Source organism: Thamnophis elegans, chromosome 11 (genome assembly GCF_009769535.1).
Source record: "Thamnophis elegans isolate rThaEle1 chromosome 11, rThaEle1.pri, whole genome shotgun sequence".
NCBI classification, from domain to species: domain Eukaryota; kingdom Metazoa; phylum Chordata; class Lepidosauria; order Squamata; family Colubridae; genus Thamnophis; species Thamnophis elegans.
The window spans coordinates 13,894,620-13,917,022 of NC_045551.1; the positions used below are offsets into that span (position 1 = coordinate 13,894,620).

At 41.9% G+C, this 22,403-nt stretch overlaps 1 protein-coding gene across 3 annotated transcripts in view; it reads right to left on the bottom strand.

The window, feature by feature from the left end:
- The window catches only part of PBX1 (PBX homeobox 1), a 316,860-nt gene that overhangs the window by 50,931 nt on the left and 243,526 nt on the right, over positions 1-22,403 (bottom strand). For all 3 annotated transcript variants that reach the window (XM_032227031.1, XM_032227030.1, XM_032227032.1), the window contains exons 3-5: positions 11,580-11,824; positions 9,692-9,882; positions 5,319-5,454 (exon numbers count right to left, since the gene is read on the bottom strand). In XM_032227031.1, the coding sequence (XP_032082922.1) occupies positions 5,319-5,454; positions 9,692-9,882; positions 11,580-11,824 (572 nt within the window). The remainder of the gene's footprint in view (positions 1-5,318; positions 5,455-9,691; positions 9,883-11,579; positions 11,825-22,403) is intronic.

Below are 22,403 nucleotides of genomic sequence, written 5' to 3' on the forward strand. Positions count from 1 at the left end.
ACAAATAAAACACATACATACATACATATACATATACATATACATATACATATACATATACATATACATATACATATATATATATATATATATATATATATATATATATATATAAAACACACACACACACACATACATACATACATACATATATATATACACACACACACATACATACATACACACACACATATACATACATACATACATACATACATACATACATACTGTTTTGAATAAAGCACATACAAAAAAGTGGTGTATGTACATGGAAATCTGTTTCATACTATAACTAGTGTGAACTATTCAAGTGTTCATATAGTATCCTGATTACAACAGGATCTGACATGAAATAATAAAAGAATGATATAATCTGATTGCTAAAACCATTAATAAGTTCATGTAAAGCTTAAGAAGAGATCCAGATCTGAACATCTGGAAAGATCAGAAAACAAATGTCAACTCCACTCATAATTCTTTGGTGAGATCAGAGTTCCTGGAGCTGCTAACTTAATCCTGGGTTAATAAAAGCAACTGATCCCCTTGTTTTGGTATCTTAAAAAAAAGAATGAATTTGATGGAGGATTGAAGAATGTTACTTATAAAACTTATAATTAGATTCAAATTACAGTTGAATCTAATGAAATGATTAACAAACCACATCAAGAGAAAAGAGGATGAGAAAGAAGAGCAGCAAGAAACACAAGAAGTATGTAATTCTATTGAAAGAAAGTTTGTTTCAATTATTTTCAAATATCATAAATACATGAGTACAGAAATATTTAAGTCTCTCTATGTTCTTCTATTAATTAGATTACAGCGACTTTGATACATTTAAATCTTATAATTGTAAAGGAATCACCAAATAGTTAAGTCATGACACTACCTATAAACTGGCTAATCTAAACCTTGTAAAGAAAAAAAAGGTTTAATCATAAAGGATTAGTTAAACTATCACATGAGCTGGAACATTTAAAAAAAAAAAATATGGCAGTGAAGCATCTCCACTGTATTTTGGTTTTGGTATGGGTAATCTCTCATTTAAACAATTTTAGTTACATGCCAAAAAATCTCTTTAAAGTTTCTTTTCACAATTTAGGATGAGGCTATTAATTATTTAATAATATGGAATTCTATCTACTGGACCTTGTGTTCTCTTTGAATTGTTTGAAATCTTATACTTGTGCATAGATTCTGGCACAGTAATCTTTTTGTATATTCTCCTGCTAGATCTTAGAAGGTTGTGAATGTTGAACTCAAGATCAACCCATTACATCTTTAATTTCCAGGTTCTTCCTCATGATAATGTCTGAGTATTGTAGTCCTCAACTTACAATCATTAATTTAATGACCATTCAGAGTTACAATGGCACTGAAAAGAGTGACATATGACCAGTTCTTACACTTATGATTGTTGCAGCATCTCCACAGTCACAGGAACAAGTTATGAGTATTTAGCAACTAGCATGCATTTATGATGGTTGCAGCATCCTAGAATCCTGGGACTGTCATTTCCTAGGGAGCTTCTGACAAGCAAAGTCAATGGGGGAAACCAGATTCATTGACAACTGCATGATTAACTTAAAAACTGTAGTGATTCACATAACAACTATTACAAAAATTGTAAAATGGGGCACGATTCATTTAACAACTGCCTTGCTTAGCTCAATTGTGGTCATAAGTCAAGAACTACCTGTATTACATTATTTACATAACCAGAATCCCGTATTTATTTTTTGAAACAATTTTTGTTGCCTTTTTTGTCTGAGAGGGTTTCGGGAAATAATTGTGCTAATTAAGGAAGAAACTCACAGATATTTGAAAAGGTATGCAGAGTCTTGATCCAAATGCATTTATCTTTTTATTGAAATCTCTTTAATGCAAGCCATTAGGATTTATAATAATACCTGGTTATCCATTTAGCTTCCACACAATTACTATAACAGTTTCTTTTTATATTAGGACTTCTTGCTGTAATCTGAATGCTGGAAACATACATAAAGCCCTCTCTTGTAATACACATGCCTGCCTATGAGTGTATAATAAATACAGGTTTGTGTAGAATAGCAATAGCAATAGCAGTTAGACTTATATACCGCTTCATAGGGCTTTCAGCCCTCTCTAAGCGGTTTACAGAGTCAGCATATCGCCCCCAACAACAATCCGGGTCCTCATTTTACCCACCTCGAAAGGATGGAAGGCTGAGTCAACCCTGAGCCAGTGAGATTTGAACCGCCGAACTGCAGTCAGCTGAAGTAGCCTGCAGTGCTGCATTTAACCACTGTGCCACTTCGGCTCATACTAGAATGCTAGTAAGTAAACTTTCCCCACTTTGCTAAAGCACAGTGCATGAATATGCTGTGTTTACCCAGCAGTATTGGGGGGAAAAAAACCTCAGGAAGGCAGAATACTACAGAAAAGGCCTTGTCCATTGTCATAATGTTTCAGTTCTTTGCTAAGGCACCATCTCTTGATTCCTTACAATAAAAGTGTACAACTAATTAGTTTGTACACTTTGGTTAATTTCACTACAACTAGTCAAACCAACCAAATTCTGCTGACAAGACCTTAATTTTTTTTTTTTTAAGATTTTATTGGTAAAAAGAAAATACAACATCCATAACTTGTAACAAACAATACAACTACATTTCGAGATATTCCCATACTATCAAATCATTATAAACATCAAAGGTTAGGTATCTTTCCCTCCCTCTTTTCTTCCCTCCCCCCCTTACTTCCTTCTCCCCTGCCTTCCCTCCTTTCTTTTCTCCTTTCCTCCTTTCCTTCCCCCTCCTTTCTCTCCCTCGGTCCCTCCCTCCTTCTCACATACCTTTCCTCCTTCCCTGCCTCTTTCCCTCCTCCTTCCTTTTCTCTTAATCTTAAGAGAAGACCTTAATTTTAATATTATCTTTTATAGTCATAAATATATCTAGTATAATAATAAAAGATAATATCACAAACCTGCCTTCTGTAAGCTTCAAACCATAATAAAGCAGTAATTTAATCAGAACCAGGTTCTCTTGTTGGGCTTCTCTCAAAAGATATGACTGTATCTCCAAGGAAACTGTACTGGAAAACAATTCTAGGCATAATCAGGGTGTTATGCAAAGCCTTATCAAAAATCTTAGCCTACAGCATTAAAAGGCAGAAATTTACCCTCTGACGGTCATTTGAAAGGTATTAACAAATCAGAACAGGTCATTTTTGGCAGGTTTTAGTTCTGCAGGCTTCCCATTTGTGTCTGCATTAGTAAATTATATGATATTGGTAAAATAATTATAGTTTTTGCTTTGTAAATCTTCTCAGCATTTTTCATATCAAAATAAAGGCTTTGTTGCCAGGTTGGCAAAGTTGTGAATAGCGTTGATTTCAACAAAAAACGATGAACCATTCTTCACAGCCACTAGGAATGGTGGGGCAAACAGAAATTCTCACCAGAATGTGAGTAACAGCTGAGCTGGCTAGAGTTGTGCATCATACAGATGTCTAAATCAGTGTTTCTCAACCTTCGCGACTTTAAGTCCTGTGGACTTCAACTCCCAGAATTCCCCAGCTGGCTCAGAAATAATTATTAAACAAGCGCAAGCTCAGAAATAATTATTAAACACTGAACAGTAACTGGAGATAAAGTATTCTGTGTATTGTTTGGCATAATAGAAATTATTGTGATAATCTAGCTCTGCTCTCAATACACGATTGCCATGTGGCCTTAATAGTAATTGAAATACACTGTTTTTCAGATTTCCTACCATCAGCAGAGAGGTTTGCCTTAAAATTCCTCGAACACTGCTAACAAATTTTATTGGGCAAATGTTCAATTCACATGCATCTGATTAATCTAATGTTTCCTATGCAGAAAGAATATTATCCAAGGACACTCCTCTCCTGTATGTTGAAGGTGAAAATACTTAGTAGTTGCAAACAAATGTTGCAAAGAATCATAGAATCATAAGGCTGGAAGGGACCTCAGAGGTCCAATCCCCTGCCCATGACAAGAGACCTTATATCATCCCGTCAATCTCTTCTTGAAAACCTTCAGTAATGGAGCACCCCAAACTCTGGAAGGAAAACTGTTCCATTGGTTAAATGTTCCATCAAGAAATTTCTCCTAAGTTCTAGGTAGGATATCTCTTTAATGAGCTTCCACCCATTGTTTCCTGTCCTGCCCTCCTTATTACTGAATAAGTCAATGCCTTCCTCCCTGTATGATTTTTCCTGCAGTCCCCTTATCATTTTAGTTGCTCTACTTTGCATTTTGGTTTGTCTATCATTACTGTAACGCACTCTATATGGGGCTGCCCTTGAAGAATGTTCAAAGACTTCAGTTAGTCCAGAATGCAGCCGCGCGAGCGATTGTGGGTGCACTTAGGTACACCCACGTCACACCTATCCTCCGCGAGCTGCACTGGCTGCCTATTGGTCTTCGGACACGCTTCAAGGTGCTAGTCGTTACTTTTAAAGCCCTACATGGTATCGGACCTGGGTACTTGAGAGACCGCCTCCTGCCAGTCACCTCCCAAAGACCTATTAGATCCCACAGACTAGGTCTCCTCCGAATTCCATCTGCCGGCCAATGTCGGCTAGCAACTCCTTGGGGGAGGGCCTTCTCTGTGGCTGCTCCGGCCCTCTGGAACGATCTCCCCGTGGAGATCCGGTCCCTTACTACCCTCCTGGCTTTCCGCAAAGCAGTTAAGACCTGGCTGTTCCGGCAGGCCTGGGGCTGTTGAATCATCCAGCCCCATTCGAGGTATGGCTGTCGTAGAATTTTAAACTGTTGCTTTATTTTTATTTTTTGTATCCCCTCCCTTTTTATTGTGAGCCGCCCTGAGTCTCTCGGGAATAGGGCGGCATACAAACTTAATAAATACAAATACAAATAAATACAATACTTATCTTTAGGAATTCCAGCTAAGCTTCCAAGAAATCAAAGGACAGCACAAAATGCAGTTGGAAAATAATGGCCTTGATGCAAACAATATGATCTCAGTTTCCATTTTAATCTTATATAATCTACGCATGAAAATAAAATATTTGCATAGTCGCTACATGAACATTATTTTTTTTTACAAGTGAATGAAAACAGTCCTGTAAAACTCTATTTCCAAATAAAATCAAACTTCTAAAAACATCTAGTTTCATTTTTTTAAGCAAACTATCTATTTTTGTCCCTGTCCACTGTTTTCCCTAAGTACTTTGCCCAGCATTCATTATTGAATTCATGCAAACACCTTCTTGTAGCCTTTCTGCCTTAAGGAATGGAAAGGTAGATGGAAGGATGGATGATGGCCACCCTATAGAAGAGCATCCAGGTTTCTTACCTGTGAGACTGTGATGCCACATTTCTTGGCTAGTTCCTCTTTGGCTTCCTCACTGGGATAAGGGTTGCTGAGATGAGAATAGAAATACTCATTGAGAATTTCTGTAGCCTGCTTGTTGAAATTTCTTCTCTTCCGCCTGGGCACAAAACATGAAGGATAATCAGTATCAGTGATTACAGAGCATTATTTTTAAAAGGTAAGTTCAGAGCCATGAGATTCCTTCTTAGCTCCTACAAACAGACCGATGATCAGATATGTCATCTTCTTTTCTGGTTTTTACTTTCTGGGGCAAACACTAACATACTTGGTATCTTCTTGCTACTTATACCACAAACCTCATTAGCTGTTTTCTGATACTTTTTTTTTCTGGTAAAGCACTTTTTGTTTGTCCTTTCGGAGAGCAAAAGATGATACCAATAGATGCTCTTCAGATATCTAATTCTGCTCCTTGCATAGAGTTAAAATATGGTTTGTAAAGTTGTAACCCACCCTGATTTATTTTTCCTCAGTTAAATTGGTTGACTTATTATTTAATGAAAAACTATAGTTGAATTCAGACAAAATCAATTTCTTAAATAATAAAAATGTTACGTTTGGGCTAAATCGGTTCATTGGGCCACCTCCCTCCCACCATGTATCCATTCTCTCCTTTGCCATCTTGTATTAATGATTCCCCACGGCCCAGCCCGCTTGCCTGTCTTCCCCGCTGCTGGCCCCCTGGCCCAGCCCGCTTGCCTGTCTTCCCCACTGCTGGCCCCATGGCCCAGCCTGCTTGCCTGTCTTCCCCACTGCTGGCCCCATGGCCCAGCCTGCTTGCCTGTCTTCCCCACTGCTGGCCCCATGGCCCAGCCTGCTTGCCTGTCTTCCCCACTGCTGGCCCCATGGCCCAGCCTGCTTGCCTGTCTTCCCCACTGCTGGCCCCATGGCCCAGCCTGCTTGCCTGTCTTCCTCACTGCTGGCCCCATGGCCCAGCCTGCTTGCCTGTCTTCCTCACTGCTGGCCCCATGGCCCAGCCCGCTTGCCTGTCTTCCTCACTGCTGGCCCCATGGCCCAGCCCGCTTGCCTGTCTTCCCCACTGCTGGCCCCATGGCCCAGCCCGCTTGCCTGTCTTCCCCGCTGCTGGCCCCATGGCCCAGCCCGCTTGCCTGTCTTCCCCACTGCTGGCCCCATGGCCCAGCCTGCTTGCCTGTCTTCCCCGCTGCTGGCCCCATGGCCCAGCCCGCTTGCCTGTCTTCCCCGCTGCTGGCCCCATGGCCCAGCCCGCTTGCCTGTCTTCCCCGCTGCTGGCCCCATGGCCCAGCCCGCTTGCCTGTCTTCCCCGCTGCTGGCCCCACGGCCCAGCCCGCTTGCCTGTCTTCCCCGCTGCTGGCCCCATGGCCCAGCCCGCTTGCCTGTCTTCCCCGCTGCTGGCCCCACGGCCCAGCCCGCTTGCCTGTCTTCCCCGTGGTGCCCGTGGCCCACCCTGCTTGCCTGCCTCCACAGTGGCCTCCCCGTTGCCTGCTGCTGGCAAACAATGGATGCTGCAGAGACAGGGCAATTTCCTATGTACCATTCCAAGCCCCTTCCCTCCCCCACCTCTTGGGCTGACAAAATAAAAGTGACTAAAGATCGCGACTGCCTGCTGAGCCTGCCTGGCACATGCTGGCAAAAAGGAGGCTGGGGGGGGGGAGGAAGAGAAGAGCTGATGGAAACGCCCCGTTTTCCACCTCCATTGGGCTGTCTGCACCATCCTGGATCAGGATGGGGAGGTGGAGGGAAAAAGCAAAAAACCCACTCGGTCTGTACTCACCAGCATGACAGAGAATCTCTTTTCCAGCTCGCTGGTTTGGGCATTGGGAGCTTGAGGGGTAGATTGTGTGCCCAGAAATCCGTCTGCTGCTGCTCCAAGCTCTGGCTGCAGAGGCCACCAGTGGGCTTGTTAAGGCATGAAATATGATCTGCCCCAGCCATAAGTTTTCCAGCTCGGGCTGCTTGGAGTGAAAAGCATGCAATATGCTGCTGCTAAGCTCCTGGGTTCCTTGCTGTCACTTGAACCCAGGAGCTTAGCAGCAGCATATTTCATGCCTTAACAAGTCTGCTGGTGGCCTCTGCAGCCAGAGCTGGGCTTGGAGCAGCAGCAGATGGACTTCTGGGCGCACAATCTACCCCTCAAGCTCCCAATGCCTGAACCGGAGAGGTGGAAGAGAGATTCTCCATCGTGCTGCTGAGTATAGGCTGAGTGGGCTTTTTGCTTCCCCCCACCCCCACCTCCCCATCCCGATCCAGCACAGCGCAGACAGTCCAATGGAGGTGGAAAACAGGGCATTTCCATCAGTCCTTCTTTCCCTGCCTCCAGCCTCCTTTTGCCCGTGACCCGTCAAATCCGCGCTCGACTAAACCGCGCCCGACTAAACAGCGTCGCTGACATCATCAACAGGGCGACAACAGCCAGCGTGGAGAAAGAAGGGCGCTTTAAATAGCGCTTTGAAAGCAAGCCGATTCAACTTAAGGTAAGGGTTAGGTTTAGGGTTAGGTTTAGGTTTAGGGTTAGGTTAAGGATTAGGTTTAGGGGGGTTAGGTTTAGATTTAGGGGTTAATTTTAGGTTTAGGGTTTATAGCGTGCTTTTGTCTCTGCGCTGTTGTTGCCCTGTTGATGATGTCAGCGACACGGTTTAGTCGGACGCGGTTTAGTCGAGCGCAGTTTTGTGGTGGAACCCCTTTTGCCAGCATGTGCTTGGCAGGCAGTCCCAATCTTTAGATGGGTTTTTATTTTGTCAGCCCAAGAGAGGGGAGGGAAGGGGTTCGGAATGGTACATAGCAAATCACCCTGTCTCTGCAGCATTGGCCCACCTACGCCACCCCACCTTGCCATGAGTGACGTTGAGTTGGCCCTGCCCACTCAGTCACATGATCCACCCAGCCACATCCACCCAACCAGTCACCAGGAACAACCAGTTCGGTTGTTAAATTACTTGAATCCCACCACCGATCAGAACTCTGGAACCAGGTCATAAGTAGATTTTTTTTTTGGGGGGGGGTCTATCATAACTTCAAACAGTTGCTAAGTGATCAGTTGTAGGTCGAGGACTGTTTGTGATTTATTCACTGAAAAACTGCAAAGTAAAGATTTCCTCAGCAGTTCTACTCCGAAAACTATCAGGTAAAGTTCATATGCTCCCAACCTGTTTTGTGTTGGAGGCACTGTTTAAGATGCTTCCAGACTGAAAGGATTAACTGATGAGATTACAAATGCCCAGTTTATGCCCAGGTGTGTGCGTGCTCCTTTCACGTCCCCATAAAGTAACTGGAGTGAATGAGCTCGCCCTGCCATGCAGCAGAACTCGGTTCTTGAACGTAGTCTTGCTAATCTCCAACCCAGCATCCTAACTTGAGAGACCGCCTGCTGCCAATTACTTCCCATAGACCCGTTAGATCGCACAGGGTCGGCCTCCTCCGGGTTCCGTCTACCAGCCAATGCCATCTGGCTACCACCCGGGGGAGAGCCTTCTCTGTAGCAGCTCCGGCCCTTTGAAATGAACTCCCCGCGGAGATTCGGACCCTCACCTCTCTCCAGGCCTTCCGGAAAGCCGTCAAAACCTGGCTGTGCCGGCAGGCCTGGGGTTGATGAGTTCCCCTCCCCTCTCGACTTGTATGGCTGTATGACTCTTGTGTATTTTAATTACGTGTATTGTGTTTGTATCCCCTTTTCCCCTTTTGAGTTGTTCGCCGCCCTGAGTCCCTCCCGGAGAAGGGCGGCATACAAATAAACTAAATCTTAATCTTAACTACATGAGCCATTACGCTCTTTAGCTCATAGGTTGAAGAAAAAGGATGGTTAATTGTTGTTCTGTAGGATCTATTTATTCTATAGGCAGTTACAAGTCTTCATAGCTCATATAATAGCAATAGCAGTTAGACTTATATACCGCTTCATAGGACATTCAGCCCTCTCTAAGCGGTTTACAGAGTCAGCATATTGCCCCCAACAACAATCCGGGTCCTCATTTTACCCACCTCGGAAGGATGGAAGGCTGAGTCAACCCTGAGCCGGTGAGATTTGAACAGCCGAACTGCAGAACTGCAGTCAGCTGAAGTAGCCTGCAGTGCTGCATTTAACCACTGCACCACCTCGGCTGTTGATGTGTAATAAACTAGAAATTTTTGATGCTATTCTACCAAAGTACTAATCAAAATTATTGTTATTGTTCTAAATTAAATAAATAATTTAATTTAATAATTAAGCTAGTGTTTACTAGCTCATTTCCCCTCCCCTTCCCATTAATTATTTTGACGCTAACATGCAGTCTATGAGGACAGTCAGTTCTCTATCTTGGAAATGATTCCTAATTGTCATAGACGAAGAGGCAAGGATATAGGTCTGGTTTAAAGCTCACCGTGCATCAAGAAATCGAGAGCGCAAGATCATGACAGCTTCACATGTGCTCTGTTTGAGTTGCATCTGGATTGAGCTGAACTTGCGGTGGATGATGCTGACCATCCTCTCTATCTCTTTGGGGGAGATAGGCCGAGTCCTGCTCTGTTCCCGCAGCAGATTCATCACGTGGGTCGTGAACTCATTACATGCCTGAGACACAGGAGAAAGAGCATGAAGAACCCTTGGGACTATGAAATCATGGTAAGGTGGCATGTTGCAGCTCTAAGGATGCATGGCACATTTCTTTGCTCCCTCAAACCTTTCTACTTTTCTGCCCCACAGTCTCAAACAATTATTAACATTGTACAATATTAAAGACAGGGCAAGGTGAAGTGAGAGGGGAATGAGGGAAGAAAACAGATATAAACATTGAACTAATTGCATACATGAATGTATATTAAACACACATTCTGATTTATCCATAATAAGCTTCCATGGGATCTTCAAGGAATAGCAATAGCAATTAGACTTATATACCGCTTCATAGGGCTTTCAGCCCTCTCTAAGTGGTTTTACAGAGTCAGCATATCGCCCCCACAATCTGGGTCCTCATTTTACCCACCTCGGAAGGATGGAAGGCTGAGTCAACCCTGAGCCGGTGAGATTTGAACCGCTGAACTGCAGATAGCAGTCAGCTGAAGTGGCCTGCAGTACTGCACTCTACCCACTGCGCCACCTCGGCTCGGAAAAAAAACCAAGCATACAGTGTACTCTAATATATAATTTAGACTTTTGTTTTTTTTCCTTAAATCTCAGTTTTAAGGCCCATTCAATTATTGTGTAGCCAAGGATGCAATTGAATGCATAACAAAAGTTAGAACCATTGCAAAACATCTGTAAAGTTCAATTTATGCAAAGTTCTTCCACAAGTTTTAAATTGCATATCATCTTAGATCGTAGGCTTTTTTAAAGTGATCTGTTGCTAAAATTTTGCTGTCAAATGTCAGTGGAAAAGCTTTTGGATGCATGCCAAAGTCTCAGGGACTGCATATAGACTACGGTCTGTTTACCCAAGCCCTGGATAATGTTTCAAATATTGGGACATACAAATATAAATCAGATTTGCATATCTATCTGATGTGTGGCTGGAGCCTAAGCTAACTAGAGCTGGGCTTTGTTTGTGTCTAGGTGAAAGACCACCTAAAACCATCCTTTAGGCCTCATGAATTCTATGACAGAAGAAAGAGATGAGACATGTGCATCTGAATCTATTTCATTCTCATACGTTCTCTCTCTCTCTCTCTCTCTGTCTCTCTCTCTCTCACACACACACACACACACAGACACACACACCCCTTCTAGATATATGATGGAAACATACAGAACAAGGCCTCAATATTGTCATATAATAATCCTAATTTTGAGTAACAAAACACAGTTGTGAAAGAAAACAGAACCTACATTCAGGGCAAAATTCAGGTGTCTGAAAATTTGTAAAATTTATAAGCTCTACATTGTTGAATACAGTAACAAACAGCACTGCTTTTTCTGAACTGCATCATTTGAACTGGGGGAGAGGATGGAGGCTTGCCTATTGGAATGTTTCCCATGAACACAATAATGTCTCATATATTAAATAATTAGCATCTCAGCAGATGGGTTCAGCCTATATGATTTTACTTGTGTGCTATTTTTCTACATGCACTAAAATAGCATGTGGCTATTTCATGTATTCACCCTTCAGCTGAAGCAGCAGATGCAATGAAAACACTTGCCAAGTCCTTTGGTCAAAAAAAAATGCTCCTTCCATCCCTGAGCCAAGGGAGAACAGAGGATTGTGCTATAGATAAGGCCAAACTAACACTATCGCTTGGCCCGTGTAACAGAGGAAGAAATGTCACCAGTACCTGTTCATACTTCTCCAGCTCTGTGTGGTAGATCTGCCGAATCTGTGAGAGTTTTGCTCTGTAGTCAGAATGTTCTACGGAATTGTCTGAGCCGGCACCCCCTGAGGCTGCTGCTGCTGCCGCCGCTGCTGCTGAGCCCCCTCCTTTCTCAGGGCCAGCTACCCCTTCTGCTAAGAGCATGTTGTCCAGCCGCATTAGCTGTGGGTCTGTGGGTTCCTCCTCCTGAGCTCCTCGAATGCTCAATACTGTGAAGGAAAAGGCACTGATTTAAGTCACAGAGCGATGACAATGCTTTCCTGGCAATGACCACGCTTACCTCCAGCTCTGTGTTTGCAGACAGTCTTTTCAGGAGCGTTTTATAAATAAAGCAAGATACTTGTATATAAGTATCCCAGGGGTGGGTTCCTGCCAGTTCTAACCTCTTCTATAGAAGAGGTTCCACAAATCTACAGTGCTGTTTAGAACCGGTTCCAGCTCCCTCCCCCCACCCATCCGACCATCATCAAGATGAAGAGTGAGAGGAGGAATTCTGGGAGTTGAAGTCCACAAGTCTTAAAGCTGTCAAGTTTGAACACCCCTGGGGTCTTTTTTTTTCTAAAGGGTTAGGGGTGAAAGGGTCTTGTAACTTGACAGCTTTAAGACTTGCACACTTACAATGCCAGAGTTCCTGAGCCAACATTTTGGTTGCTAAGCAAGAACGTTGTTAAGTGAGTTTCACCACATTTTACAAGTTGGCCACACCCACCCAGTCACATGGCTGGCAAGCCACTCCCATCTGGTCACATGGCTGGCAAGCCACTCCCACATGGTCACATGGCCAGCAAGCCACTCCCACAAAGCAGGCCACACCTACAGGAGAGGTTCTAAAATTTTTTGAAACCACTGAGTGCTCCTCAACTTAAAACCATTCATTTAGTGACCATTCCAAGTTACAACAGTGCTGAAAAAAGTGGCATGACCAGACCTCACACTTACAACTGTTGCATTGTCCCCAGAGGCACATGATCAAAATTTGGGTCCTTTGCAACTGGCATGGATTTATTTATTTATTTGATTTCTAGAGCCTCCAAACTCAGCCAAGTGATTCTTGGGAGGCTTGTGATTCTAAAATTATAAATCAATTCAAACATTTAAAAACTACATCAACAAAATAAGTATAAACAGCAGCGGTGATTTTCAATTAATAGTAAAGCCAAGTAATGGGGTACTTAACAAATTCTGAGTACCTGGGTACCTAAAGAGTTTAAAGCTTTGAAAGAGGCCAATGGGATTGGGGCAATTTTAATCTCCAAGGGAGAAGCTACAGCTTCTTCTAGTTCTAGTTTTTGAGTTGGATGGATAGAAACACTTGGGAATAGACAGTTCCTTAACATACTGGCAACCAGTGCAGCTCATGGAACAGTGGTGTTACATGTGCTATGTAGGCAATGTCATTTATTACATTTGCAGCCACATTTTGCACCTGTTGAAGTTTCCATAGGGGCAGCCCTATGTAGAGTGTGTTAAATAATCTAAGTGGGAGGTTACAAGGTCATTGATGATGATGAGCAGGGCGTCCTGGTCCAGGAATGGGTGCAATTAGATGAGGATGGTTTTAATATTCTGAGATCTTGTGATTGCTATTTGCAACCTTTCCAGCTGGCTCCCAACAAGCAAAATCATTGGGGGGGGAAGCCAATTCACTTAATGACCACACACTTCATTTAACAACTGCAATATTTCACTTAAAGACAATGGCAAAAAGGTCAGGCACAATTCGCTTAACAACTGCCTAGCTTAGTAACAGAAGAACCAGTCCCAACTGAGGTTGTAAATCAAGGACTACCTGTACACAAAAAGAACTCCAGAAAGGCTAAGTCAGTCCCCCAATTGGAAATGTATTTGCATTGCTTTATCGTATAATTTTCTTTCTTACAGTGTCTGCTAATGAAAGCTGTGTGTCATGCCAGACAACTGCCTTAGTATTCATGAAACTCTCAATGTATGTGGAAGGCATTAAAGTTAAGATTGCAATAGAATATTAAACTTTTATAGACCAAGGGCCTAGGTTTATTTATTTTGTTTTAATTGTTTTTAAAGGTTTTATGATGTATACTGCCCAGAATCTCCTGATGAGCTGGGTCGCTATAGAATTCAAGTAAATAAATCAGCTTTAAAATATTGTTATACATATTTTTATAATAATTGCTTTAAAAATGAAATCTTTCAAACAACTTCAATTTCTGGTGGCTTCTTATGGAAGTGGTTGACATTGCCATTGCCTTCTTCTAGGATGACTTCTCAGTGCGGATTATAGCTCTGCTATTCCTGGAGGTTTCCCATCCAAGTACTAATAAGGCTGGTCCTTGTTAGCTTAGGTCAGTGATGGCGAACCTTTTCGGCACCAAGTGTCCAAACCAGGACATGCACATGTGCCGGAGTACTGGAAACCCGAAAAATAGCTGGCCTGTGGGCATGTGTGCACTGGCCACTTGGTCTTCGGGTTTCCAGCATGCTGGTCTTTGCGCTCACCAAAGCGTCGTAAACCTGGAGACCAGGTGGCCAGTGCATGCATGCATACTGGCCAAATTTTCTTTGGGTTTCCCGTACTCCAGGGCATGCAACGACCAGTTGGCCAGTGCGCAAGAGCATGCCAGAAATCAGAAGAGCAGCTGGCAATAGCATGCATGCCCACAGAGAGGGCTCTGCGTGCTGCCTCTGGCACATGTGCCATAGGTTCGCCATCACGGGCTTACATCAAATGAGTTAGATGCTACCGCCACAATTATAAGGTCCATCCGTGCCTTGCTAAATGGGACTTGTGGCCCATCTAGTTTAGCAGTCTGTTCTCACAATGAACAACCAATTGCGCAAGACAGCTTACTGGTTTCTGAGCAGATGGCCTTTAGAAGCAGTCAAACTACCATCAAACCTAATGGCTGTTGATCGTCATGACTTCCTATAATATTAGTACAGCTCCTTTTTTTTTTGAAGAGAGCGGAATTTGGTAGCAAATTCCAATTTTTTTCTTCTATTTTAGTCAACCCGAGGAGGGTCCTTTGCAGGCAATAGTTCCCATGCAATTTGCATTGCTCACAGGATACAACACCCATGAAGATGGCAAAAGTGTCAAATTACACTGATCCTACTTATCTTTCTTGATTATAAGAACAGGCATTATATTCCTGATGGGCAGGCACCAGGATAATTCAGAGGACCAACCACACCTATAACCATTAAGAGCCGAGGTAGCGCAGTGGTTAAATGCAGCACTGCAGGCTACTTCAGCTGACTGCAGTTCTGCAGTTCGGCTGTTCAAATCTCACCGGCTCAGGGTTGACTCAGCCTTCCATCCTTCCGAGGTGGGTAAAATGAGGACCTGGATTGTTGTTGGGGGCAATATGCTGACTCTGTAAACCGCTTAGAGAGGGCTGAAAGCCCTATGAAGCGGTATATAAGTCTAACTGCTATTGCTATTGCTATTTATTTTCCAAAGACGATAATTGTCTAGAGCTCTATCTAACAAAGGGGATGAGGCTACCCTCGCTCATGATTTGCAAACACAACTTTATATCCGAAAAAGTTACTGGAACTTGAATCCCAACAAATAGGTCGATTTCTGTAAAGTACAACAATTTTAGGCAACTCTAAAAATGTAACAAGTGCAGGCTGATCAAGTGAAGTGATCTAAAATCACAATGGTTCCAAGGTGAAATAATCATCTTTTATTCCCCCTTACAATAATGAAATTCAGTGTTGAGAAAAGTAAGGTTTTACATTTAGACAAGAAAAATGAAATGTTCAGGTAATAGGGTGCCTCAATAGTGGTAACGCAAGAGGGATTTAGGAGTTCTAGCGGACAACCACTTAAATATGAGCCAACAGTGTATTGCAGCCACCATAAAAGCCAATGCACTCCTAAGCTGCATTAAAAGAGGGATAGAACCAATGTCATGTGAAGTGTTAGTACTGCCTTGGTAAGACCACACTTGGAATATTGCATCCTGGCTTGATTGCCATAGTATAAAAAAGATGTTAAGACTCTAGAAAGAATGCAGAGAAAAGCAACAAAGATGATGTGGGGACTGGAGGCAAAAACATACGAAGAACAGTTGCAGCAATTTTATATGTCTAGTCTAATGCAAAGAACAGGCATTATTCCTGATGGACATGATAACAGTCTTCCAATATTTAGGAGCTGCCATAAAGAAGACAGGGTGGACCTATTCTCCAAAGCATCTGAAGCAGTGGTGGGATTCAGCCAGTTCTCACCACTTCGGGAGAACCGGTTGGTAACTTTCTAAGCAGTTTGGTGAACTGGTTGTTGGAAAAAATCATTAGGGCAGAGAACTGGTTGTTAAATTATTTGAATCCCACCACTGAAGCACTGAAGGCAGGGCAAGAAGCAATGGATGGAAACTAATCAAGGAGAGAATCAACCTATAACTAAGGAGACATTTCCTGACAGTCAGAACAATCAATCAGTGGAATTGCTTGCCTCTAGAAGTTATGGGTACTCCATCACTGGAGAATTTTAAGAAGAGACTGGACAATCATTTCTCTGAAATGGTAGAGGTCTCCTGCTTGAGCAAGGGATTGTACTAGAAGACCTCCAAGGTACCTTTCAACTCTGTTATTCTGCTAATTGTTAGCCCATTGCATTCTAATGTTTTCTATGTAGCATTTTCTTGTTCTGTGAAGATATTCTTTGATAAATAGCAATTGCAAGTTTGGGATAAACTGCACAATATTGACAGGTGAAAGTATGATTTCAGGGTCCTTATGCTGTATTCAATTTGTACCTTTACTTTCTCTTTGAAAATTCAGTCTGTTTCATTACTTCCATTTGATTACAGATGAATAGCCTTTCTAAATCAACCTGTCAGTTTCTTTTCCCACAATAACAAGTAGAAGGAGGGGCTTCAATAACGAATCCTCTTTCATTTTTCCATTTAAAAAAATGTACTGTAAAGTATCACTAGTTTTTTTAAAAAAGAAAACACTAATGGGAGTAAATAAATAATTAAAGCATTCCCCACTCTGTTGAAATATAAAAGGGCATGGACTCACAACTCATACCAACTGGGAGCAATGAAATGGAACAGAAATTCAAAGAGGAGAGTTAATATTAGAAAATTGATGACTGGAATACAGACATTAAAAAGGTGGACATTACAGAAAGGGCCATAGTACAGGGCTAAGTTACTTGAGAGACTTTCTGTCTCCCATAACATCTGCCTGACTGATTTGATCCTGCAGGGTTTGAAGATAATCAAAGATTCCTTCAATTAAATATTGCCATCTATGGAGACCCTGGAAGTGCACCTTCTCTGTAGTAGCATCTGCCCTCTGGAGCGAGGTTGACCCCCACCATGCTGTTAGAATACCCTTGAATACTTGGCTCTTCACCCAGGCTTTCAGGGATGAACAAAATAAGACTCTTCTTCACTTGCCATCTCTTACTTTTATTTTTTTATGTTTTATTGATTTTATTGCCATTTCATTGTTTGACTGTTGTGAGCCACCCGAAGAGTTGGGCAACATGCAAATTTAATAAATGATTATTGTTATCATAATCATCAACTTTCCACAGATGAGGATGTTTCTTGGATAATGTTATAGCAATATTTTAATTTCTATGCCAACTCTTTATATCCATCACTCTTGCAAGTATTTGTAGAAAACCATTCCTTTATTTTGCAATAAACTGAAGCAATTAGAAGGACACTTCTAGAAGGGGAGATAGGACAGATTACTCTTATAGTTATTTTTTGTTTCTCTTTGGGAAGTAACCTGTAGATTATTTACCAAATTTGATATATAAAAATCATATCAACATTAGGAAGAGTACTTGACCAGAAGCATCTATCTACATGAAATCTTGCTTAATATTTTTAATAGAAAAATTTAAAAATACAGTCTAAATGCCTATCTATTCATGTTCGGGAAGAGACGAGGTGGCACAGTGGTTAGAGTGCAGTACTGCAGCCACTTCAGCTGACTGCTAAGCTGCAGTTCGGTGGTTCAAATCTCACCGGCTCAAAGGTTGTCTCAGCCTTCCATCCTTCCGAGGTGGGTAAAATGAGGACCCAGACTGTGGGGGCGATATGCTGACTCTGTAAACCGCTTAGAGAGGGCTGAAAGCCCTATGAAGTGGTATATAAGTCTAACTGCTATTGCTATTGCTATGTGCTTTGCTACAAAATAGATAACCTTGAAATTAATTTTGAATTCCTTCCTTTCTATCAGAGTTCCCCAACCTTTCTGGCTTTGCTGACCGGCAGGGGACAGAAATGATGCTTCTGCACAAGCAGCTGATAAGCATGCACACATGCGCGGAGCTCTATTTTCATACGTGGCAGGCATGCGTGCCCACTGCTCACACGAATGAAGCATGTGCACATGTGCTCTCCTGCTGCTTGCACAAGTGGGCATGCGCCCACTTCTGCAGCCCAATTCCGAAGGGTTTACGGCTTTATATGGATTTAAATAATGCATTCTCCATAATGAGAAAAAGTATTTTTTCTTAGTGTCATCTGACCATGTTACGGTTACAGAATGGATAGATGGAAAATTGTACTTGTAAGAAAGATTAATAAAATAAAATTTACAGTATTCTGAAAAATCTTCTTGTGACTTTATGCTAAGGATGTGAAGTGAAGAGTGGCACAGAACCAAAGTATTAATAGTGTGCTTTTCTTAATCCTCAGAACCTAACCAATTCTGATGTGATTTCTAGTGCTCAGATTCTTTTTCCATGTTAAGAGAAATTAAACCTGACTCCAAAGAAAAGTACGAACTTTATCTCATGTGTTGCATTCCAGGATGCTCTTTCCAGTAGTTCGTTGTTATTGTTGTTGTTATTGTTATTATTTTAACTGGGGATAGCTGCACATTAGTATGCAATAAAAACCAGAGGCTCACTTTGCAATGACACTTTAAAAAGATGTCTTGAAAGGGAATGGTTAGAATGAGGGCAAGAGTAGCAAACAGATTTCTGCAGAACTGTGACATACTTCTCCCTCCAGAGACACCTTTCTGTGCAGAACCATTAACATTCTGGGTTTCCCTACTCAGAAAAAGCTAGAAGCTGGTGGAAAAAAAGACAAGAACAACGGTAGGAAGCTTATCCTATGAACATATTCTTAGATCAGTGTTTCTCAACCTTGGCAACTTGAAGATGTCCGGACTTCAACTCCCAGAATTCCCCAGCCAGCGAATGCGAATTCTGGGAGTTGAAGTCCGGACATCTTCAAGTTGCCAAGGTTGAGAAACACCGTCTTAGATCAAAAAGGATCTCTGACCTGCCTGCTGGTTTGTTTTTATGATAGAAGTGATTTACACAAGCAAAAGTCAGTCCAAGAGCCAACACTGTCTTCTGAACAAAGCCTCCTTAAAATAATTGTGGTCCTGATGGTCCATCAGGAGCAAATTACAAGCAGGTCAAGGCCATAGTCAACTCAATAGTTCATCTAAAATTGAAGGGTTTTGGGAGGAAGTAGCAAGAAAGCCTTAAGATCTGCCCAAGAAGCAAAACAAGACTGGGGCTATTATTATAGTGAACAGACCAGAGGTGGGTTCCTACCAGTTCGCACCTATTCGGTAGAACCAGTTCGTCAAATCTACCGAACCGGTTAGAAGAGGTTCCACCAGTGGACCCGGAAAGCAGGCCACACCTACAGAAGAGGTTCCAAAAATTTTTGAAACCCACCACTGGTCCTTGGATATGATTATTATACACTATCATGCTCATATTTATAAAACTCAGTGCCTCTATGAAAGGTAAGGATGACTACTGCGTTTGTGGTGCAATCAGAACATTGCGTGTGTTGAAGTTGTTTTAACGCAAACCAAAGATGCCTTTTAAAAAACAAGTTTACATCATATTCTTATGCATGCCAGTGCTGTGTGTGAGGTACTTTAAGGTGGTTCTGACAAGTGTCGTCGGCATCTTCATATCCGGTCACATGGGTGGCAAGCCACCCCCATCCGGTCACATGGGTGGCAAGCCACTCCCACAAAGGAGGCCACACCCACAGAGTAGGTTCGAACAATTTTTGAAACCCACCACTGGAACAGACACGTGTTTTGTTTGTTTTTAGCTCACCATGTTTAGTGAACCCAAATGTTGTAGCTTCTAACCAACAGTGTATGGTTTATAAATCTGTATGAACCAGTTACTATGGCTTGTTCAACAAACTAAAGTTAAAAGAAACCATGATTCAACATAATATGCTGGTGTGTAAAAACAAAACAAAACAAAAGTGTAAGCAGAATTCCCCAAAGACAAATACCTTGCATACAAGAGAGAAAGACTCAAAGCAATAGCAATAGCAATAGCAGTAGACTTATATACCGCTTCATAGGGCTTTCAGCCCTCTCTAAGCGGTTTACAGAGAGTCAGCATATTGCCCCCAACAATCTGGGTCCTCATTTTACCCACCTCGGAAGGATGGAAGGCTGAGTCAACCCTGAGCCGGTGAGATTTGAACCGCTGAACTGCTGATCTAGCAGTAGCCTGCAGTGCTGCATTTAACCACTGCGCCACCAGTCAGGTAGGACAATCTTAGTTCTCAGAGTCAAATATTTTGAGTCAGAGTCAGATTTAAGCTTCAACAGTTCTCATGCCAACCATGGGCATCCATCAGGAGTGAGTGTGTGTGTGTGTGTGTGTGTAACAGTGATGAAACTAAAGTAGGACGTAAAGTGAGGTTTGGACATTAAGTGTGAAACCTACTGGGTCAGGCTGGACAGCCTCTTAGAGCCCCTTTACTTCTATATTAAAAGCCACATAGACAGAGTTGGAGCTTGCAAAAGAAACAGGAAGCCAGTGCCTAACCACAAGATGTCCCTATGTCAAAAGTCTATGTCAAAAGTCCAAGGTTCAATTAAAGTTCGTTAATGACACGTACTCCATAAGAAAAGGAGAAGTAAGACCCCATCTCCTTATAAGGCTTTCTCCTCAAGGTAACCACTAAGAAATGAGTTAAGTGTTACGCTGCCTTTGAGAATGTATAAGAATATGTGCTTCGATAATGAAGGTTGTTCAGAACTTGCAATGCTAGCCATGGGCTAGCTTTCTGAACCTGGCTGCCAAATAAACTTTTCCTGTATCCTGAGAAGTCTAAAGCCTGTCATTTTCTGCAACAAAACATTTGTGACAACTGACATACCGTACTTATATCAGACATTAAACCCCTCTATGTAAGTTTGCCACTTGTTTGATAATGTCCCCACAAGCTGTTATTTTATAAGCACTGCTATTTGCTGTGGATGCTGTTGATTCTAACAGTTCAGATATTCTAATGTAACATTTTTGCAATTGTAAGTTCACTTCAAAGAACTGAATTCCCTAGTCCTTTAAACAGATCAGTTACTTTTGATAGTAAGCATAGAAGAGATTTATTTGGAATGAAACACTTACATACTTCCAATTACCTCAAAATGAATATAAACAAGCTGCAAATCTTTGTAGCACTTCAGGTTTTTTGCACTTAAAAATCCCTCATAAAAAGCCAAAACTTTGATACGAGATGCAAAAATTTGAAATTACAAAATTGCAAGAATGACGACATTGCACCCATAAGATTAACATACTACATATTGGTCCAGTTAACTAGATATTGGCAAAGTTATGACTAAACATAGCTGCTGAAATCTGGAGTCCTGCTCATATCCTATTTTGATTCTTCATGCCAGATTCACTATAATCTAATGTAAGCCACTGTGTGTATCATGATTTGCAAAACAAGAAGTGTATTAGATCTCAGCAGCAAAGAAAACAAAATGTATGTTGGAAGATGCAGAAATTAAATAGAAACACCATGGTCAAATACAGGAAGATGGTTTTTAATGAGATCACAGCAGCTAGGAATCCAAGAACTATAAAACAAATTCTACATACCAAAGGAGGCTTTAGACTCGCTTTGCTTAAGCAATATGCCACATGCCCTCATTTGAATAGCAAACTGCTTTTAAAGTTGAAGTGAGTTTGAAAATGTTATAGAAACAGCATCCAATATGCCTCTTGTATAAGGTGTCTCAAATCATTCTTTCAATTCTGATTAAAAAAAAATAAAATTGGAAAATTAAGTTGTATTCCAATCTTGAGTCTAGAAAAGCAATCCCTGCAATTAAGTAAACAGGATGCCCACTTGTCAAATCATCTCTGCTATACAAGCCTCCTTTTTTATCCAATTGCCATCATAACAAGGGTGGGTTCTTACGTGAACCAATACCGGTTGGCTCACACACATGCTTTGTGTGCGCCGGTCACGCATTGCTTGCGCATGCACAGTTTGCTTTCAATAGTTGTGTGCATGCACAAAGTTAATAAACAAGATGCCAGGAATGCCAATGGAGACCGGGAACAGGTTCGGAGGCATGGCCAGCCTGGGTCGCTGCCGGTTCTACGACCCAGGCCAGATTATCATTACCGGTTTGACCGAACTGGGTTGAACCCGGGAGCAGTCCACCTCTGTATCATAACCAAAGCCAAACAACATAAAATACATTTTTGCACTTCCATTTAACACATATTTCTTCTTTTATTTTCTAATCTGGATCCATTCCCGAAAAAGAAAAGCATGACAGTAGCCCAGGAGCTGTTTCAATCTTTTTATCCATGGAGCTGAAATGTTACTGAGCTAGTTCACAACATTATGATTACACTAGTGAGCCAGGAGATCCTTGCTTTGAAGGGTAAAGTGTGAGCATTCATTACTCACATCTCTTACTCTAATGAGGGATGAGAAGGTGTAAACCAGAAATTTACTTTCATTTTAACAGATTCTTGGCAAACCTGAACTAAGAATAGTGATTTAAAATACAATCAAATCAATCACT